Consider the following 12,431-nt stretch of genomic DNA (forward strand, 5'->3'; position numbering starts at 1 on the left):
CTGCATGGCGCCACCCACAGGGTCCTCATTTCTTGGTGGTAAAAAAAAAGAAAAAGAAAAAAAAGCCTCCTGCAGATAAGACAGCAAACAGTGCACTTTCTCCCTGGCCAGTGTGTTCAGGGCCGGGCTCCTCTGAGTCCAGATGGTCAGCTAGAAGGCTACCACTCCAAGCTCTGCGTGTGCCTTCCACCCCCACTTCTGTGCCTCTGCACACCCTTCACAGTCCTGAAACTTCTCTCTGTTGTCCCTTTTCCCCGGGGGCATCCAAGCAGCCAGAGGGTTTGCCCTAGACCACCAAGGTTCCTGGGGCTTCTGTGTGCTACGTCTTGATAGAGTTGGTAAGAAAAGGGAGCACCCGAAGGTAGGAGCCCAGACCAAGACAGACATTGCCTCCCACCCCACCCCAGCTCCCAGACCTGGTCTGGATCCTGCCTCTTCACGGCCACCCCCTTCCCCCAATCAGAATCTTCGCTTCAGGTTCCTAAGCCCTAGGGCTAAGCCCCACCCCTCTCCCAGCATCCTAAAGTTTGGGGGCTGCATTCCACCGAGAGATTTCCAAGTAGACGTGTGTTGGAGGGACTCCTGCCTGGGGCCCGTGTTCTGGAAAACCTGGGGAGAGCGCAGCCGCCACTGCCGTCTCGGAAGACATCCGCGTAGCTCCCTCGGAGACCTTCTGCCCTTTCCCCCTCCCACCAGCCCAAGCGAGCAGGGACCAAGCTTGCTAATCGTCACCTGACGCTGGGCAGCCACTGATCCCATTGGTGGAGCCAGATTGGGTCTGGCTCTCCAGTTCCTTCTCGCCTTCTCTGCCTCTCTCTCCTCCAGACCGCTCCGATTCCGCTCCTGCCTCTCCTTGCGCTCGGCTGGGAACGCCGCCTCTCTCGGAGCGGCCGCGCGCTGCGGAGCAGGCAGGGGCGCCCGTGGGGCATGGAAGCAGCCTCCCCGGCAGCTGCGAAAGGAGCGAGACCAGCCAACGAGCGCCGCTGCCTGTGACCCAGGCGTCCCGGCTGCTGCCCCCAGCCCGGGAGCCCATCCACACACAGCTCTCTCCCTTCCTTCCCCTCCGAGTCTTCCTCTGCAGAGCCTGGTGGAGCCAGGTGAGTGCCCTTCCTCCCCGGAGCGCTCTGTGTCCATCCTGAGAGGGATTCCGCTGGCCGGGGGCTAGGAGTTGGGGTCCTGCCACTGCGTGTGGTGCGCGCCAGGACTGCCAGGGCCAACGACCTTGTCCCCTTTCCCACGGCTGGGGACTTTGGCCAAGGGGTTAACAGCTGGATCCGATCCCCAGGGCACCACAGTCAGTCACCCCGTGACGATTCTGCTGCAGTCAGCAATGCCAACGGGGACAGCGGGGTGGGGGCAGCTTTTCCTCTGGTGTGTGGTGGCTCTTCTGGATGGACATGGGCAGAGGGTGTTGTGTCAGTGTGCGCACCACATATGCAGGCTTGTGAGAAGACTGGAGGCTCGCTTGCGTAGATAGTTCTGTCTGCATGCACCCATGTTCAAGCGTGGGTTTTAACTGCTGTGTGGCATGTCTGGGAACACATGTTTCTTGTACATGTGAAGCCCATGTGTCAGGGATCACTTATCTGAGTAGCCTCTCGCTCGGTACATGTTGGTGGGGACAGTGTGAAGCCGTGTATTTATGGGGTGGACATGTCCCTTGTCATGTGTGTGGGAGTGTATGATGATGGACGGTTCCTATGTGGCAGGTGCGACTTGGAGCAGGAGTGGGCAGGTGGGTGGAGAGTGTGGGCAGAGCCGTAGAGGCTTGCAAACCTGTTGGCATGTGAAGGCTCGGGGCTGGCAGAGCACGGCGGAGACAAACACATTTTCAGAGGCTGTGTCTCTGAGCCTAGAGAAGACTTGAGAGCAAATATCAGAACATGGACAGAGGCCGATGTGCATGTGAATGTACATGGATGTGCAAGCAGGCGTATGGGTTGTGTGCCTTGTGTGGAGGTGGCACACATGCATGTTGGTGCCTGTGGCTTCCTTTCCCCCAAACTGTGGCTTTGTGAGAAGGTGTGTCTGCATGTGCGTGTGAGCCTGTGGACATAAACATGCGTGGGTCTACGTGGAGGTGGCAGCTAGCAGAGGGGAAACTGCGGGACAGCCTCACAAGGTGGAGGGTGGTGGAGGGCCCCTGAGTGCGCAGGGGAGTGTGTGGGAGCGAGAATGTCCGAGGAGGCGTGTGCAGCCTGTGGGTGGCCACGCTTGGTGTGCGTGTGTGTGTTCGCATGTGTGTGCCTGCCTGCATGTGGGTGTGTGAATGCTGGTCTCAGGGTGGATTCGCTCAGGAGTCTGGGTGTTTCTCAGGTGCTGTCTCAACCTGCCTCTCACACCCTGCCCTTCCTCGGTCATCTGGGCTTGGAGAGCTGGGGTTCATGCCCACCGTTGGTCCACCCCGCCTTTACTGCTCTCCCAGCATCCCTCACGGCCGCTCTCCCACTCTCATGGAGGAAGCAGTCTCAGCTCTCCTCGAGGTGTACAGGGGAGAGGGTGGCCCAGGTCCTGGACACTTCACCAGTGAGCAGGGCTGTCCTGCCTCTGGGAGACTGAGGGGTCCTGGGCAGGGGGAGGCACCCCTGCCCTCAGGGTATGTGTGGGCTGCACCCCATGTGGGTGGGAAGAAGCCCCTGAGGCCCTGCCCAGGGCGGGAGTATGTCTGTGTTGGTGTGGGGGTGTGCGTGTGTGTGTGCCTGTGGGGGTGTGTGAGTGAGTGTGTGTGCCTGTGGGGGCACACAGGTGTCTCCCTGGGGCACTCCTTACTGGACCTCAGGGGTGGCAGCTCCCCACTGCTCCATACCTGTCCCCATGAATCACAAACTGGTGTATTGTATGGTTGTTTCCAGACACCCTTTCCCATTCTGTTTTGTTTTGTGGTGTACCTAGTAGCACCCCCCCATGCTTATTTACCATAAGATTCACGAAGCCACTGGTGTTTGGCCAAACCTTACAACAGGCAGCCATAGCTTTAGGGTGGAAAGCTACAATATAACAAAGGCTCAGGTAACACTCCAGGACCGGGAAGGGCCCTCACCCATATCCTTTGCCCTGTGCCTGCCACCTAGGCAGCCCACAGGTTAATCTAGAGGTGCCAGGCTCCAGAACAGCCTTAACTGACAGGGAAGTGTGGGTTGGAGCTTTTGGAAGCTATAAATAGAAGTACCTGCTTTCGAAGGCACAGGGTACCCTCACCCTTAGTGTCTGGGCGAGGAGCAGAAGAGGGAAGGCGGAGAAAAGGAGCCAACACTCCAGAAATTTGAGGTGTGCCTCGACGGGGCTTGAGGAAGAACGGGGGGCGTGCGCTCTGCGGGGTACTGAGCCAGATGCCCCGGAGAACGTCCCACCTACACTCATGCTCTTGCCCCAGAGAGGGTCCCTTCAGTCCCCTCTCACCCCTCAACCCCCCCACCCCACCCTGTCTGGAGCTCCAGTGAGCCAGGCCAGGGTGAGGGCTGGAGTCAGCGCTTCCTCGCTGAATGCAGGTGACAGAGCCCGTGCGCTCACTCCTGGGAGGGCAGCCGGGGCAGGGGAGAGCGGGCAGCTGGGAAGAAGTGCCATTACTTGAGAAAAGGACCAAGAAGGAAAAATAAATAGTGGTGAAACCATGTGCACCTATTCGCACACATGGCACACACGTGACTCACGTGACACACACTGCATGAGGGAACACAGCCTCAGCCTAATGATGAAGGGCCTTGGCGTCCCGGAGTCAGACAGACCTGAGTTCAAATCGTTTCCCAGCTGTGTGACGTTTGGCATCTTAGTGCCCCCACCTCGGCTACCGCATGTGTAAAACGGGGGTGATGACAGTGCCCACCTACTGTGAGACGATGGGCACTTAGTCAGCTTGCAACAGCTGTCAGAGGTAAAACCAATTGTTTAAGAGTCAAGCGACAGGAGATGCTGGAAGGGAAAGAATAGCAGTGGGAAGGTCACTGGCGGGAGAAGGGCTGTGGCTTGGGCTGCCTGCCCCCACCCGTGGCTCTGTGGCACTTGCCCTCCCAGTCCTGCTGAGTCACCCCAGCAAGGAGGGAGGCCCGACCCCAGGGCCATGGCACCCTGACCCCTTGGCTGCTGGTGTCCTCCTGCCTGCACCCGCACACCGTCTCCTCAGTGGGTGCTTCCTGTCTCTCCTACGCCTCACACCATTCTCTCTCCCCCCCCCCCCCCCCCCGCTCCCTTCTCTTTTCACGCCTACTGGCTGAGGGCCCCCTCCTCGGCTCCATCTGCTGCCAATCTGTCCCGCCCGGCGTCTGCAGTGTTCACGCTGCCTCTGCCACCTGTCAGGTGCCTTCTGCTCTGCAGACCCCTCCTAGAAAAGCCAAGAGCCCCTGGGGGGAGCGCCCCATCCCACCTCCATTCCCATGCCCCCAATCTTCCCTGTGCAACCTTTCCATCAGATTTGATGAGGCAAGTACAATCAGTGGCTCCTCGACATTCCACCCCGCAAGGGATGTTGGGAGCAAGAAAACACGGCGAGGAGGAAGATTGCTGATTCTCCCTCGCCCCTTGGTCTCCACAGGAGCCAACCCGCCGGGGAGCATGGAGCTGCTGTCCACGCCCCACAGCATCGAGGTGAATAATATCACCTGCGACTCCTTCCGCATCTCCTGGGCCATGGAGAACAGTGACCTGGAGAGGGTCACCCATTACTTCATCGACCTCAACAAGAAGGAGAATAAGAACTCCAACAAGTTCAAGCACCGGGTGAGTGAGGGGTCTGGAGCAGTCTTCCCCACCGCGGCTCCTGAAGGAGGCAGGAGAGTGCGCACCAGGAGGCCACAGGGTGGTTGGTGCAGGGAGGCCTGGCTCCAGTCCAGGCTCCTCTCACTGTGTGATCTGGCTGGAGTTACCCAACCTCTCTGAGTGGGGACTCATAATAATGCCGGCCCCAGTGGGCTTGTCAGAGGATTCTGTGGGGTAATGTTTGTGTGGTGTTTGGCTCGGGCCCAGCACACATTGAATGCCGTTATCGTGACTAGGGTGTCAGAGGGGTGGGAAAACCTGGGGCAGGGCTTTGGCAGCACACCTGGGGACACCTTGCTGACCCGGTGGGTGATGTGGGTCACGGGCGGGGGTGGAGCTTGTTGCCAGGTCCTTCAGGCCCCTCAAGTCCTCCCTGCAGCCTGGCCCTCTGGCCTGTTTGCTGGGTTTAAAAAGCGAGTGTGAGAGAGTCCCCTGCTGGCTGGGGTGTCCTTTCCCTGGGTTAAAGCTGGTGTGGGGGCGGGTGGGAGGAAGGCTCCCATCTCCCAAGCTGGCAGAAAGGCAGGGGGAAGAGTGAGGGAGAAAGAAGCTGGTTCCCACGACGACACGCCATGTGGGTTACTCACCCTCTCTCTCTTTGGAACTGGCTCCCCTGATCTGGGTGTCTTTTGGCAGGCCAGTTGCCACGGTGACGTGAATGTTCAACACCACCCCCTTAACCTCCTCCCAAAAGAATAAGGCATGTTTTCCCTTCCTCCCTGGCTTCTCAGCATTGGCCGTTGCCGTGGAGACGGCACTGCAGTGTGCAGAGCTCTCGAAGTCTCCCTCGAAAACGGAGGTCTCACCGCCCTCGACTTGGTGGGCCTCCACCCCAGTGGCCTTTCTCCTCAGTTCTCAAGAGAACTGGCATCAGGGAGTTGGGAGGGGAGGAGGCTAGAGATGTCTGGTGGCCTTGCTGATGGCCACTGCTTGCTTCTGTGGGAAAATGGTGGCCAGGACACCACGCCTAGCGTCCCTGAGACTCTGGCCCCCTCAGGAGGCATGGGACCACCTGGACAATGGGGTCTGAGGGAATGCCAAGATGGGGCATGACCCCCCAATGTGACTCCTGGCTGTTGGTCCGCACCCCATGTCTCAGGATGTCCCCACCAAGCTTGTGGCCAAGGCCGTGCCACTGCCCATGACGGTGAGAGGCCACTGGTTCCTGAGCCCCCGCACCGAGTACAGTGTGGCGGTGCAGACCGCCGTGAAGCAGAGTGACGGGGAGTACCTGGTGTCCGGCTGGAGCGAGACGGTCGAATTCTGCACTGGGGGTGAGGCCCTGCCGCCCTGCGGCTCCTGTTCCCCTGGTTCAGGTGTGGTCGGGAGGGGGCTCCGCCCTAACACGGCAGACGCCTTGGGCCTGCGGTGTGCCGGCTGCAGGCTTAGGCTGCCCGCCCAGGAGACACATACCCATGAGACCTGCCCAGTCCCCCAAAGCCTGCAGACTGGTGACAACATCACTTCCATGATGGGACAGAGTCACTTTTCTGGCCTGGGGCAAGCATGGTTTTTGAATTGTGGTAGAATACGCGTAACATAAAAGTTACCGACATAGCCATTTTCAAGCATATAGTTCAGTGGTATTAAGCACACTCATGTTGGAGCTCCCCAAACTGGAGCTCCGCACCCACTCAGCAACAGCTCTGCCCCCCTCACTCCAGCCCCTGGCAGCCACTGCTACGCTTTCCGTCTCTGTAAAGGTGACCACTCCTGGGACCCTATGTGAGCAAATCACACAGTGCTGTTCCTCTGTGACTGACTCACTCACTTAGCAACTGTCCTCAAGGCCTGTCCACATAGTAGCCTGTGTCAGAACACCTTCCTTCCTCAGTGGAACAGCAGCACGTCGTGCGGCTGGACCCCAGTTTATCAATCACGGGCCGGTGGACGGGTCACGGAGCAACCACATTCTGCTTGTCCTGAGCCTCCAGTTAGCCTGGAAACGCTCCACATTCAGTGACCCCACAAACTCTCAGAGAACTCAGCTTGGAAATTCCAGCATGAGCAAACAGAACACCAATCTCACACGTACTTGTCACTGATGATCCAGGTTCTGTCCCTGCTACAGGCCATTCTTTTAGTGTCCGTGGTGAGAACTGTCCCAGATCTCCCTCTGTCACAGGGGAGGGGCAGGGGACATTCTTAGCCCCAGGCGTCCCAGACTGCTGGCTCCACCCTCAGCCAAGATCTGTGCCCTTGGCTGTGTCCTTGACCTATTGTTTTCTTTTGAGTGGCGCATTTTCTTAGCTCAGCTGCACGTGCCACCCTCTGAAGGTGCTCCCTCTCCCTATGGGAAAGCCTCTGAGTTTGTCCCAGAGCTCCACGTGCAGTGGGAATTGACTTCCAACAGGAGAACTGGGGATGGCTGCATTCCAGTCCACATTCCTCTGGCCAAGCCCAGCATCCTGGCTGGGGCCGCATCAGCAAGGAGGAAAGGGCACCTTTTTCTAATCTGTGCAAAGGCGCTGCCTAGGCTAGCAGCAGCCCTGCTCCTGCCTCTGGCCCGGGCCCTGGGGAGGGTCAGATTTCACTCCCCTGTTTTCCAGGCTCCTCTGCTTTTCCTGGGATGCTGGAGGGCAGTCATCACCCCAGACCTGGTCTGCCCGAACACTCACCTCAGCTGGAGAGCTGAGTCCCGCCCCCCCTGTGGTGACAGCCGGCCTCCCTGAGGGTGGTGTGGGCAGCCTCCAACCTGGTGGACTTGAAGGCTCTCCCTGAAGGGCCTCAACATCTCCCCTTCTCAGTCATTCTTACAAAGATGAGGACAGCCCGAGATTGCAGCACTGGGGTCCCGGCACGATTATATAACTAGGCAGCCCTGCCCTTGTCTGAGGCAGAGGTCCTGAGCCTCTGGCACAAAGGGAGCAGAGGTGATGAGGACAGACAGCATCCAACTGGCCCATTCCCCTGTGGTCCAAGGTGCTGCGGATGTCTGGTGTCTCCTGCAGCTCTGAGCACAGAGGTGGGTGCGGGAGGGGAAAGGGGCTGTGAGCCCTGCCTGGCCCTCAGCTCACCCACCTGCTCTCTTGCAGATTATGCCAAGGAGCACCTGGCGCAGCTGCAAGAGAAGGCCGAGCAGATCGCGGGGCGCATGCTGCGCTTTTCTGTCTTCTACCGCAACCACCACAAGGAGTACTTCCAGCACGCCAGGTGTGTGCAGCCCTGAGTGACCCGCCAGGCCCCGACTGCCTCCCCCACCTCAGCCTCAACTGTCCAGGCTGTTTGAGGTCACCCCGACCTCCCACCACAGGCTGGCTTGGGCTCCAGGGAAGGAGAAGGCTCTCCGGGTGGGGCTGCCCGGGGCCCCTGGGTGAGCAAGGTCCCAGTGGAGTCCTCCCTGGAGGGGTTCCTATCACTGGTTCTAAGGTGGCAGGCCAGGCTTCTCTCCAGCTCAGGGCCTGGGTCCTAAGGGGAGAGGGGAGGGGGCACAGAATGGAGTGAATTCTGAGCACCAAGGGTGTGGTCTTCACACCATCTGCTGGGGAGCCTGGAGGCTCTAGGGTGAACGTCGGGCAGCCCTTGGGGGGTGCTGAGAGGTTGCTGAGGAACACTGAGGATGCCGTTTGGTGGACCTCGCCCCCATTTAACCTGAGCAGCTTCAGTTTTATTGCCTATGGCCCCCCCTATGTGTCATTCCCTTTAGGAAGAAAGAGAGGGATTCCACACCCAAAAACTCTTGATCCCTTCGCTGATGTCATTCAGCACCCTCAGCCAACACATGGGGAGCCTGAGACCCAGAGGGCCAACCAGTCACTAGTCACCTCAGGACAGCCAGGACCAAGGAGAAGGGAGGCTGGATCAGGGGCTGCCCAACCCCCGTGAGTGCTGACTCTACTCCAAGGCCACGACCTTCTAAGGCTGGGCCAGGGCAAGCCACTGCCAGCACTGTCTTCGTCACTGCATCACTGACTCCACCCCAGGGCAGTGGGGGCCTGGAGGGTCTTTGGTGTTTGCACTAAAGAAGAGACGCAGTGAGCTGAGTGGTGAGGGCACCAGCCCAGTTTGGGCTTCTGTCTGAAAGCAGGAAAGACACAGGGAGCATGCGTGTGTGCCGGGTGCAGAGATGGGTAAAGGCAGGGCTCCCCTCAGAAACCTCAGAGTCTGTTGGAGGGCAATACTGACAGATGGAGTGTGGTAGGTGTGTGTGATCGCCGAGTAAGACTTCAGTGTCCTGCACGTAGTAGGCAGTCAAAAGTTTGTTGCGTGCCAGGGCCTGATGTTCCTGGAAGGTGCTAGAGGGGAAGGGACACCAATGCTGGACCTTGAAGGGTGAAGAGGAGTTTGCCAGGCCAGGTGGGGAAAGGTGGGAAAAGGCGGGAAGGGTGGTCCAGGCAGAGGGCAGAGCACTGCCAAGGCAGAGGCAGGAAAGAACTGGGGCGGGGTTCCCACGTGGCTGGAGGGCGTCACCTGCGGGTGTGGGGGAGGTAGGAGGTGGAGCCAGAAAGACCAGATTGGGATGCCTTGCTTGTCACTCAAGCTCCACCAAAGCGTTTTGTGCTGGGGAACAGCAGGTTCAGGCCTCTCCTGGGTGAGAGAGTGGGCTGGATCAGCCTACCTCCAGGGCCCCCCTGCTCTTGCACTCTGGAATGTACTATTTGTGACAGGTGGAGGCGATGGCTGGTGGGAGAGCTGGGAGCTGGGCTGGCTCCCTTCTCACCACATGTGGCAGCCAAGCCTCAGCCCAGCTAACCGGCGGCATTTTCTCCCTTCTGGCCCTGTCCCGGGTGGGCAGGACCCACTGCGGGAACATGCTGCAGCCCTACCTGAAGGACAACAGCGGCAGCCACGGCTCCCCGACCAGCGGCATGCTCCAGGGAGTCTTCTTCAGCTGCAACACGGAGTTCAACACAGGCCAGCCCCCGCAGGACTCCCCCTATGGCCGCTGGCGCTTCCAGATCCCCGCCCAGCGCCTTTTCAACCCCAGCACCAACCTCTACTTTGCAGACTTCTACTGTATGTACACTGCCTACCACTACGCCATCCTGGTGCTGGCCCCCAAGGGCTCTCTGGGGGACCGCTTCTGCCGAGACCGCTTGCCCCTCCTGGACATTGCCTGCAACAAGTTCCTGACCTGCAGCGTGGAGGATGGGGAGCTGGTCTTCCGCCACGCCCAGGACCTCATCCTGGAAATCATCTACACCGAGCCCGTCGACCTATCCCTGGGCACCCTGGGGGAGATCAGCGGCCACCAGCTCATGAGCTTGTCCACCGCCGACGCCAAGAAAGACCCCAGTTGCAAGACCTGCAACATCAGTGTAGGTCGCTAGGGACTCCGGGGGAGCTGGGGGGCTTAGGGAGAGATGGCCAGCAGAGCGGTGATGGGTGACATAAGTTCAGGGAGCTGGCTTTCTCTCCCCGGCCCCTGGCCCCCTCCACGCTGTCCGTTTCCCCCTCCCCCATCCCTCGGTATTAGAGGCAACAGAGGGTGGTCCCCTTGGTAGGCATGGCCCACCCAGGCCTGGTAAGGCTCTTAGCTTCAGTAGGTTGGTGGGGGGTTGGACTTCTGGAGACTTCCCCTTCCCTCTGGCTTACCTGTCCTGTTATTTCCTGCTTCATCCCAGGCCCCCATCTGATGGAGGCTGTGCCCTCCAGGCTCTCCCGGGGAAGGCCTCTCCAGGCCACAGCCCACCTGCAGGTTACCTGCCTCCGTGGGGGACCCAGAGAGCTGTAGGGTGCTCTTCCTTAGCCCACCCACCCCGCCCAGGACCACCACAGGCTGCCCCTCCCTGCTCAGCTGGGCCTGGGGTCTTCCCTCTCCAGACCTGGCCCTCTCCCTCTATAAATAGTCTCCTGCACTGCTGTGACTTCCTTCCCCACAGCGCCTCCTCCTGCCTGGGGAGAGCTGTCCCCTCTTCTCACGTCTGCTCTAGAAAGGGGCCCTCTTCCTCCTGGCTTTGGAGCATCCCGGCTACTGGAGTTTTCCCTTTGTTCTGAAGATAATACAGACCCCAGAGGACCTTCTCCCTTGCTCAGAGCACTGAGGCCTGGTGTGGCAGCCACTGAGGTCGAGGAGGGGGGAAGAGACCCCTGAGACCCAAAGGGACCCCTTTCTCAGCCAGGAGTGGGCTGCTGCCCTCCCTGAGGCCACCTGCTGTGCAACGAGGTCTGAGGGCTTTCCCGCAGAGCCCGGCACACCCTGGCCGTGCAGTGTGCTCGCCCTCTCTGCCTCAGGGCTGGGACTGCCTTGTGCCTGTGAGTGACCTGGACTGTGGTTTCTCTGCCGCCCCACCTGCTGTCCCCGCCCATTGGCACTGTCTACCCTCCCCCTCGAGCCTGTGGACGGAGGGTCCCTTCCCTGGGAGCTCCTGTCGTAGACTTCGCTGGGCATAACAGTGTTTTTACCAATTTCCTACTTTTGTACGGGTCACCAGGGTGGAGAGGGCAGGCCTCCTGAGACAAGCAGACCAGGCAGGGTGATGAACAGAGGTATCGACAGAGGCAGCTACCTGTCTGGGGATGATGGAGGTGATGTCAGGTGGAGGACAGCAGCCTCTGCAGTGACAGCCGGATTTCTGTGATGAAGAACAGAAGGGGCCGGCAGGCCAACAAGGCCATATCTCAGTAAGGGGCAGGTGGGACAGCTGGTCGCCTCTTCTGTAGCTGCAGGGAGTAGTGTGATCAGCTGTTTCTGTGGCTTGGATCAGGTCTGGGGCCCCAGGAGATGCATGAAGGAGAGGACATGGGCCCTCAGGCCCTTCCCCCCCTCTGCTGGCAGCATTGCTGTGGGGGTGGCCTGCTGCCCTCCCCTGGCCCCATGTCTGCCCCTGGCTGGGGCACACCTGCCTGCGCTGTGCTTGCGATGTGTACCAATAAACCACCACAGCCTGAGAGCCTCGCCTCTCCTTGGGCTGGGAGTGTGGGTAAGCTAATCAGACACACAGAGAGCCCCCAGCCCGGCCACTGGGAATTGTGTCCAAGTCTTGCCATGAGATTCAGGGCTCAGGAAGCAGAGCCAGAAGGGACTTTGAAAGTCATTTGGAGCCACCCTGCATTTTGCAGGGAAACTGAGGGCTCTTAGGAGAGAATCTGAAGCGATCTGGAAGTGTAACCCAGGTATGCAGGCCCCTCCTTTGGAGCTCTTCCCACTGCAGCGTCAGACCCAGAGGCCCCTGTACCCTCTCCAGCAGGGCGCCTCTGGCAGGTCTGAGTCTGCGGCTATTATTATGGACTTATTAAAATGATCCTCTGCTGAAGTGGAAAAGCTCCAGAAAAATCAGAGTCACCTCCCCGACACCACCTGGCTCAGGGCCAATGAATATGTGTCCCCAAGAGCTGGGGCACAGCCTCCCAGGGCTAGGGAGGAGACCTGAAAAGCAAAGACCACTTCCTGAGGGTCTACTATGTGCCGGGCATCACAGCAGGTGCTTTCACACATCAGCTCGTTCCAGTCTTCTCAACGGCTCTGTGCTGTGGTCACATTTAACAGATGAAGGAACGGAGGAACAAAGGAGAGGAAAGGCTTGCCCATGTCTTACAGTAAGTAGGTGCCTGTGGCCAGGATCTGAAGCAGGAGCTGGCATCTTCCTGTTTCACTGCCCGATGTCCCCCAGTTTGTGCCAGGCCCACCTGACACTGTAAGATGCATGCAGGGCCAGTCTCAGACTCAGTGACCCTCGGACGGTCTCTGGCTCACCAAGGCCCTTCCTAGCTCCTGAATAACACCAGGGGGCGCTGTGGAG

At 59.5% G+C, this 12,431-nt stretch overlaps 1 protein-coding gene across 2 annotated transcripts; it reads left to right on the forward strand.

Moving 5' to 3' along the window:
* The first annotated feature begins 525 nt into the window (after positions 1-525).
* Positions 526-11,582, forward strand: PHYHIP (phytanoyl-CoA 2-hydroxylase interacting protein). Of its 2 annotated transcripts, none has more exons than XM_037028793.1 (5): positions 526-1,097; positions 4,529-4,713; positions 5,849-6,023; positions 7,785-7,902; positions 9,485-11,582. In XM_037028793.1, exons 2-5 carry the CDS (start codon positions 4,549-4,551, stop codon positions 10,017-10,019), a joined length of 993 nt encoding a protein of 330 aa, XP_036884688.1. In that variant the 5' UTR covers positions 526-1,097; positions 4,529-4,548; the 3' UTR covers positions 10,020-11,582. The 2 variants fall into 2 exon arrangements, with proteins under 2 accessions (XP_036884688.1, XP_036884687.1); XM_037028792.1 differs by having other exon boundaries at positions 527-1,097; positions 4,520-4,713.
* Positions 11,583-12,431: the final 849 nt, after the last annotated feature.

The sequence above is a fragment of the Sturnira hondurensis genome, unplaced genomic scaffold (assembly GCF_014824575.4).
Source record: "Sturnira hondurensis isolate 20B ecotype Veracruz unplaced genomic scaffold, ASM1482457v3 Scaffold0020119, whole genome shotgun sequence".
In the NCBI taxonomy this organism is placed as follows: Eukaryota; Metazoa; Chordata; class Mammalia; order Chiroptera; family Phyllostomidae; genus Sturnira; species Sturnira hondurensis.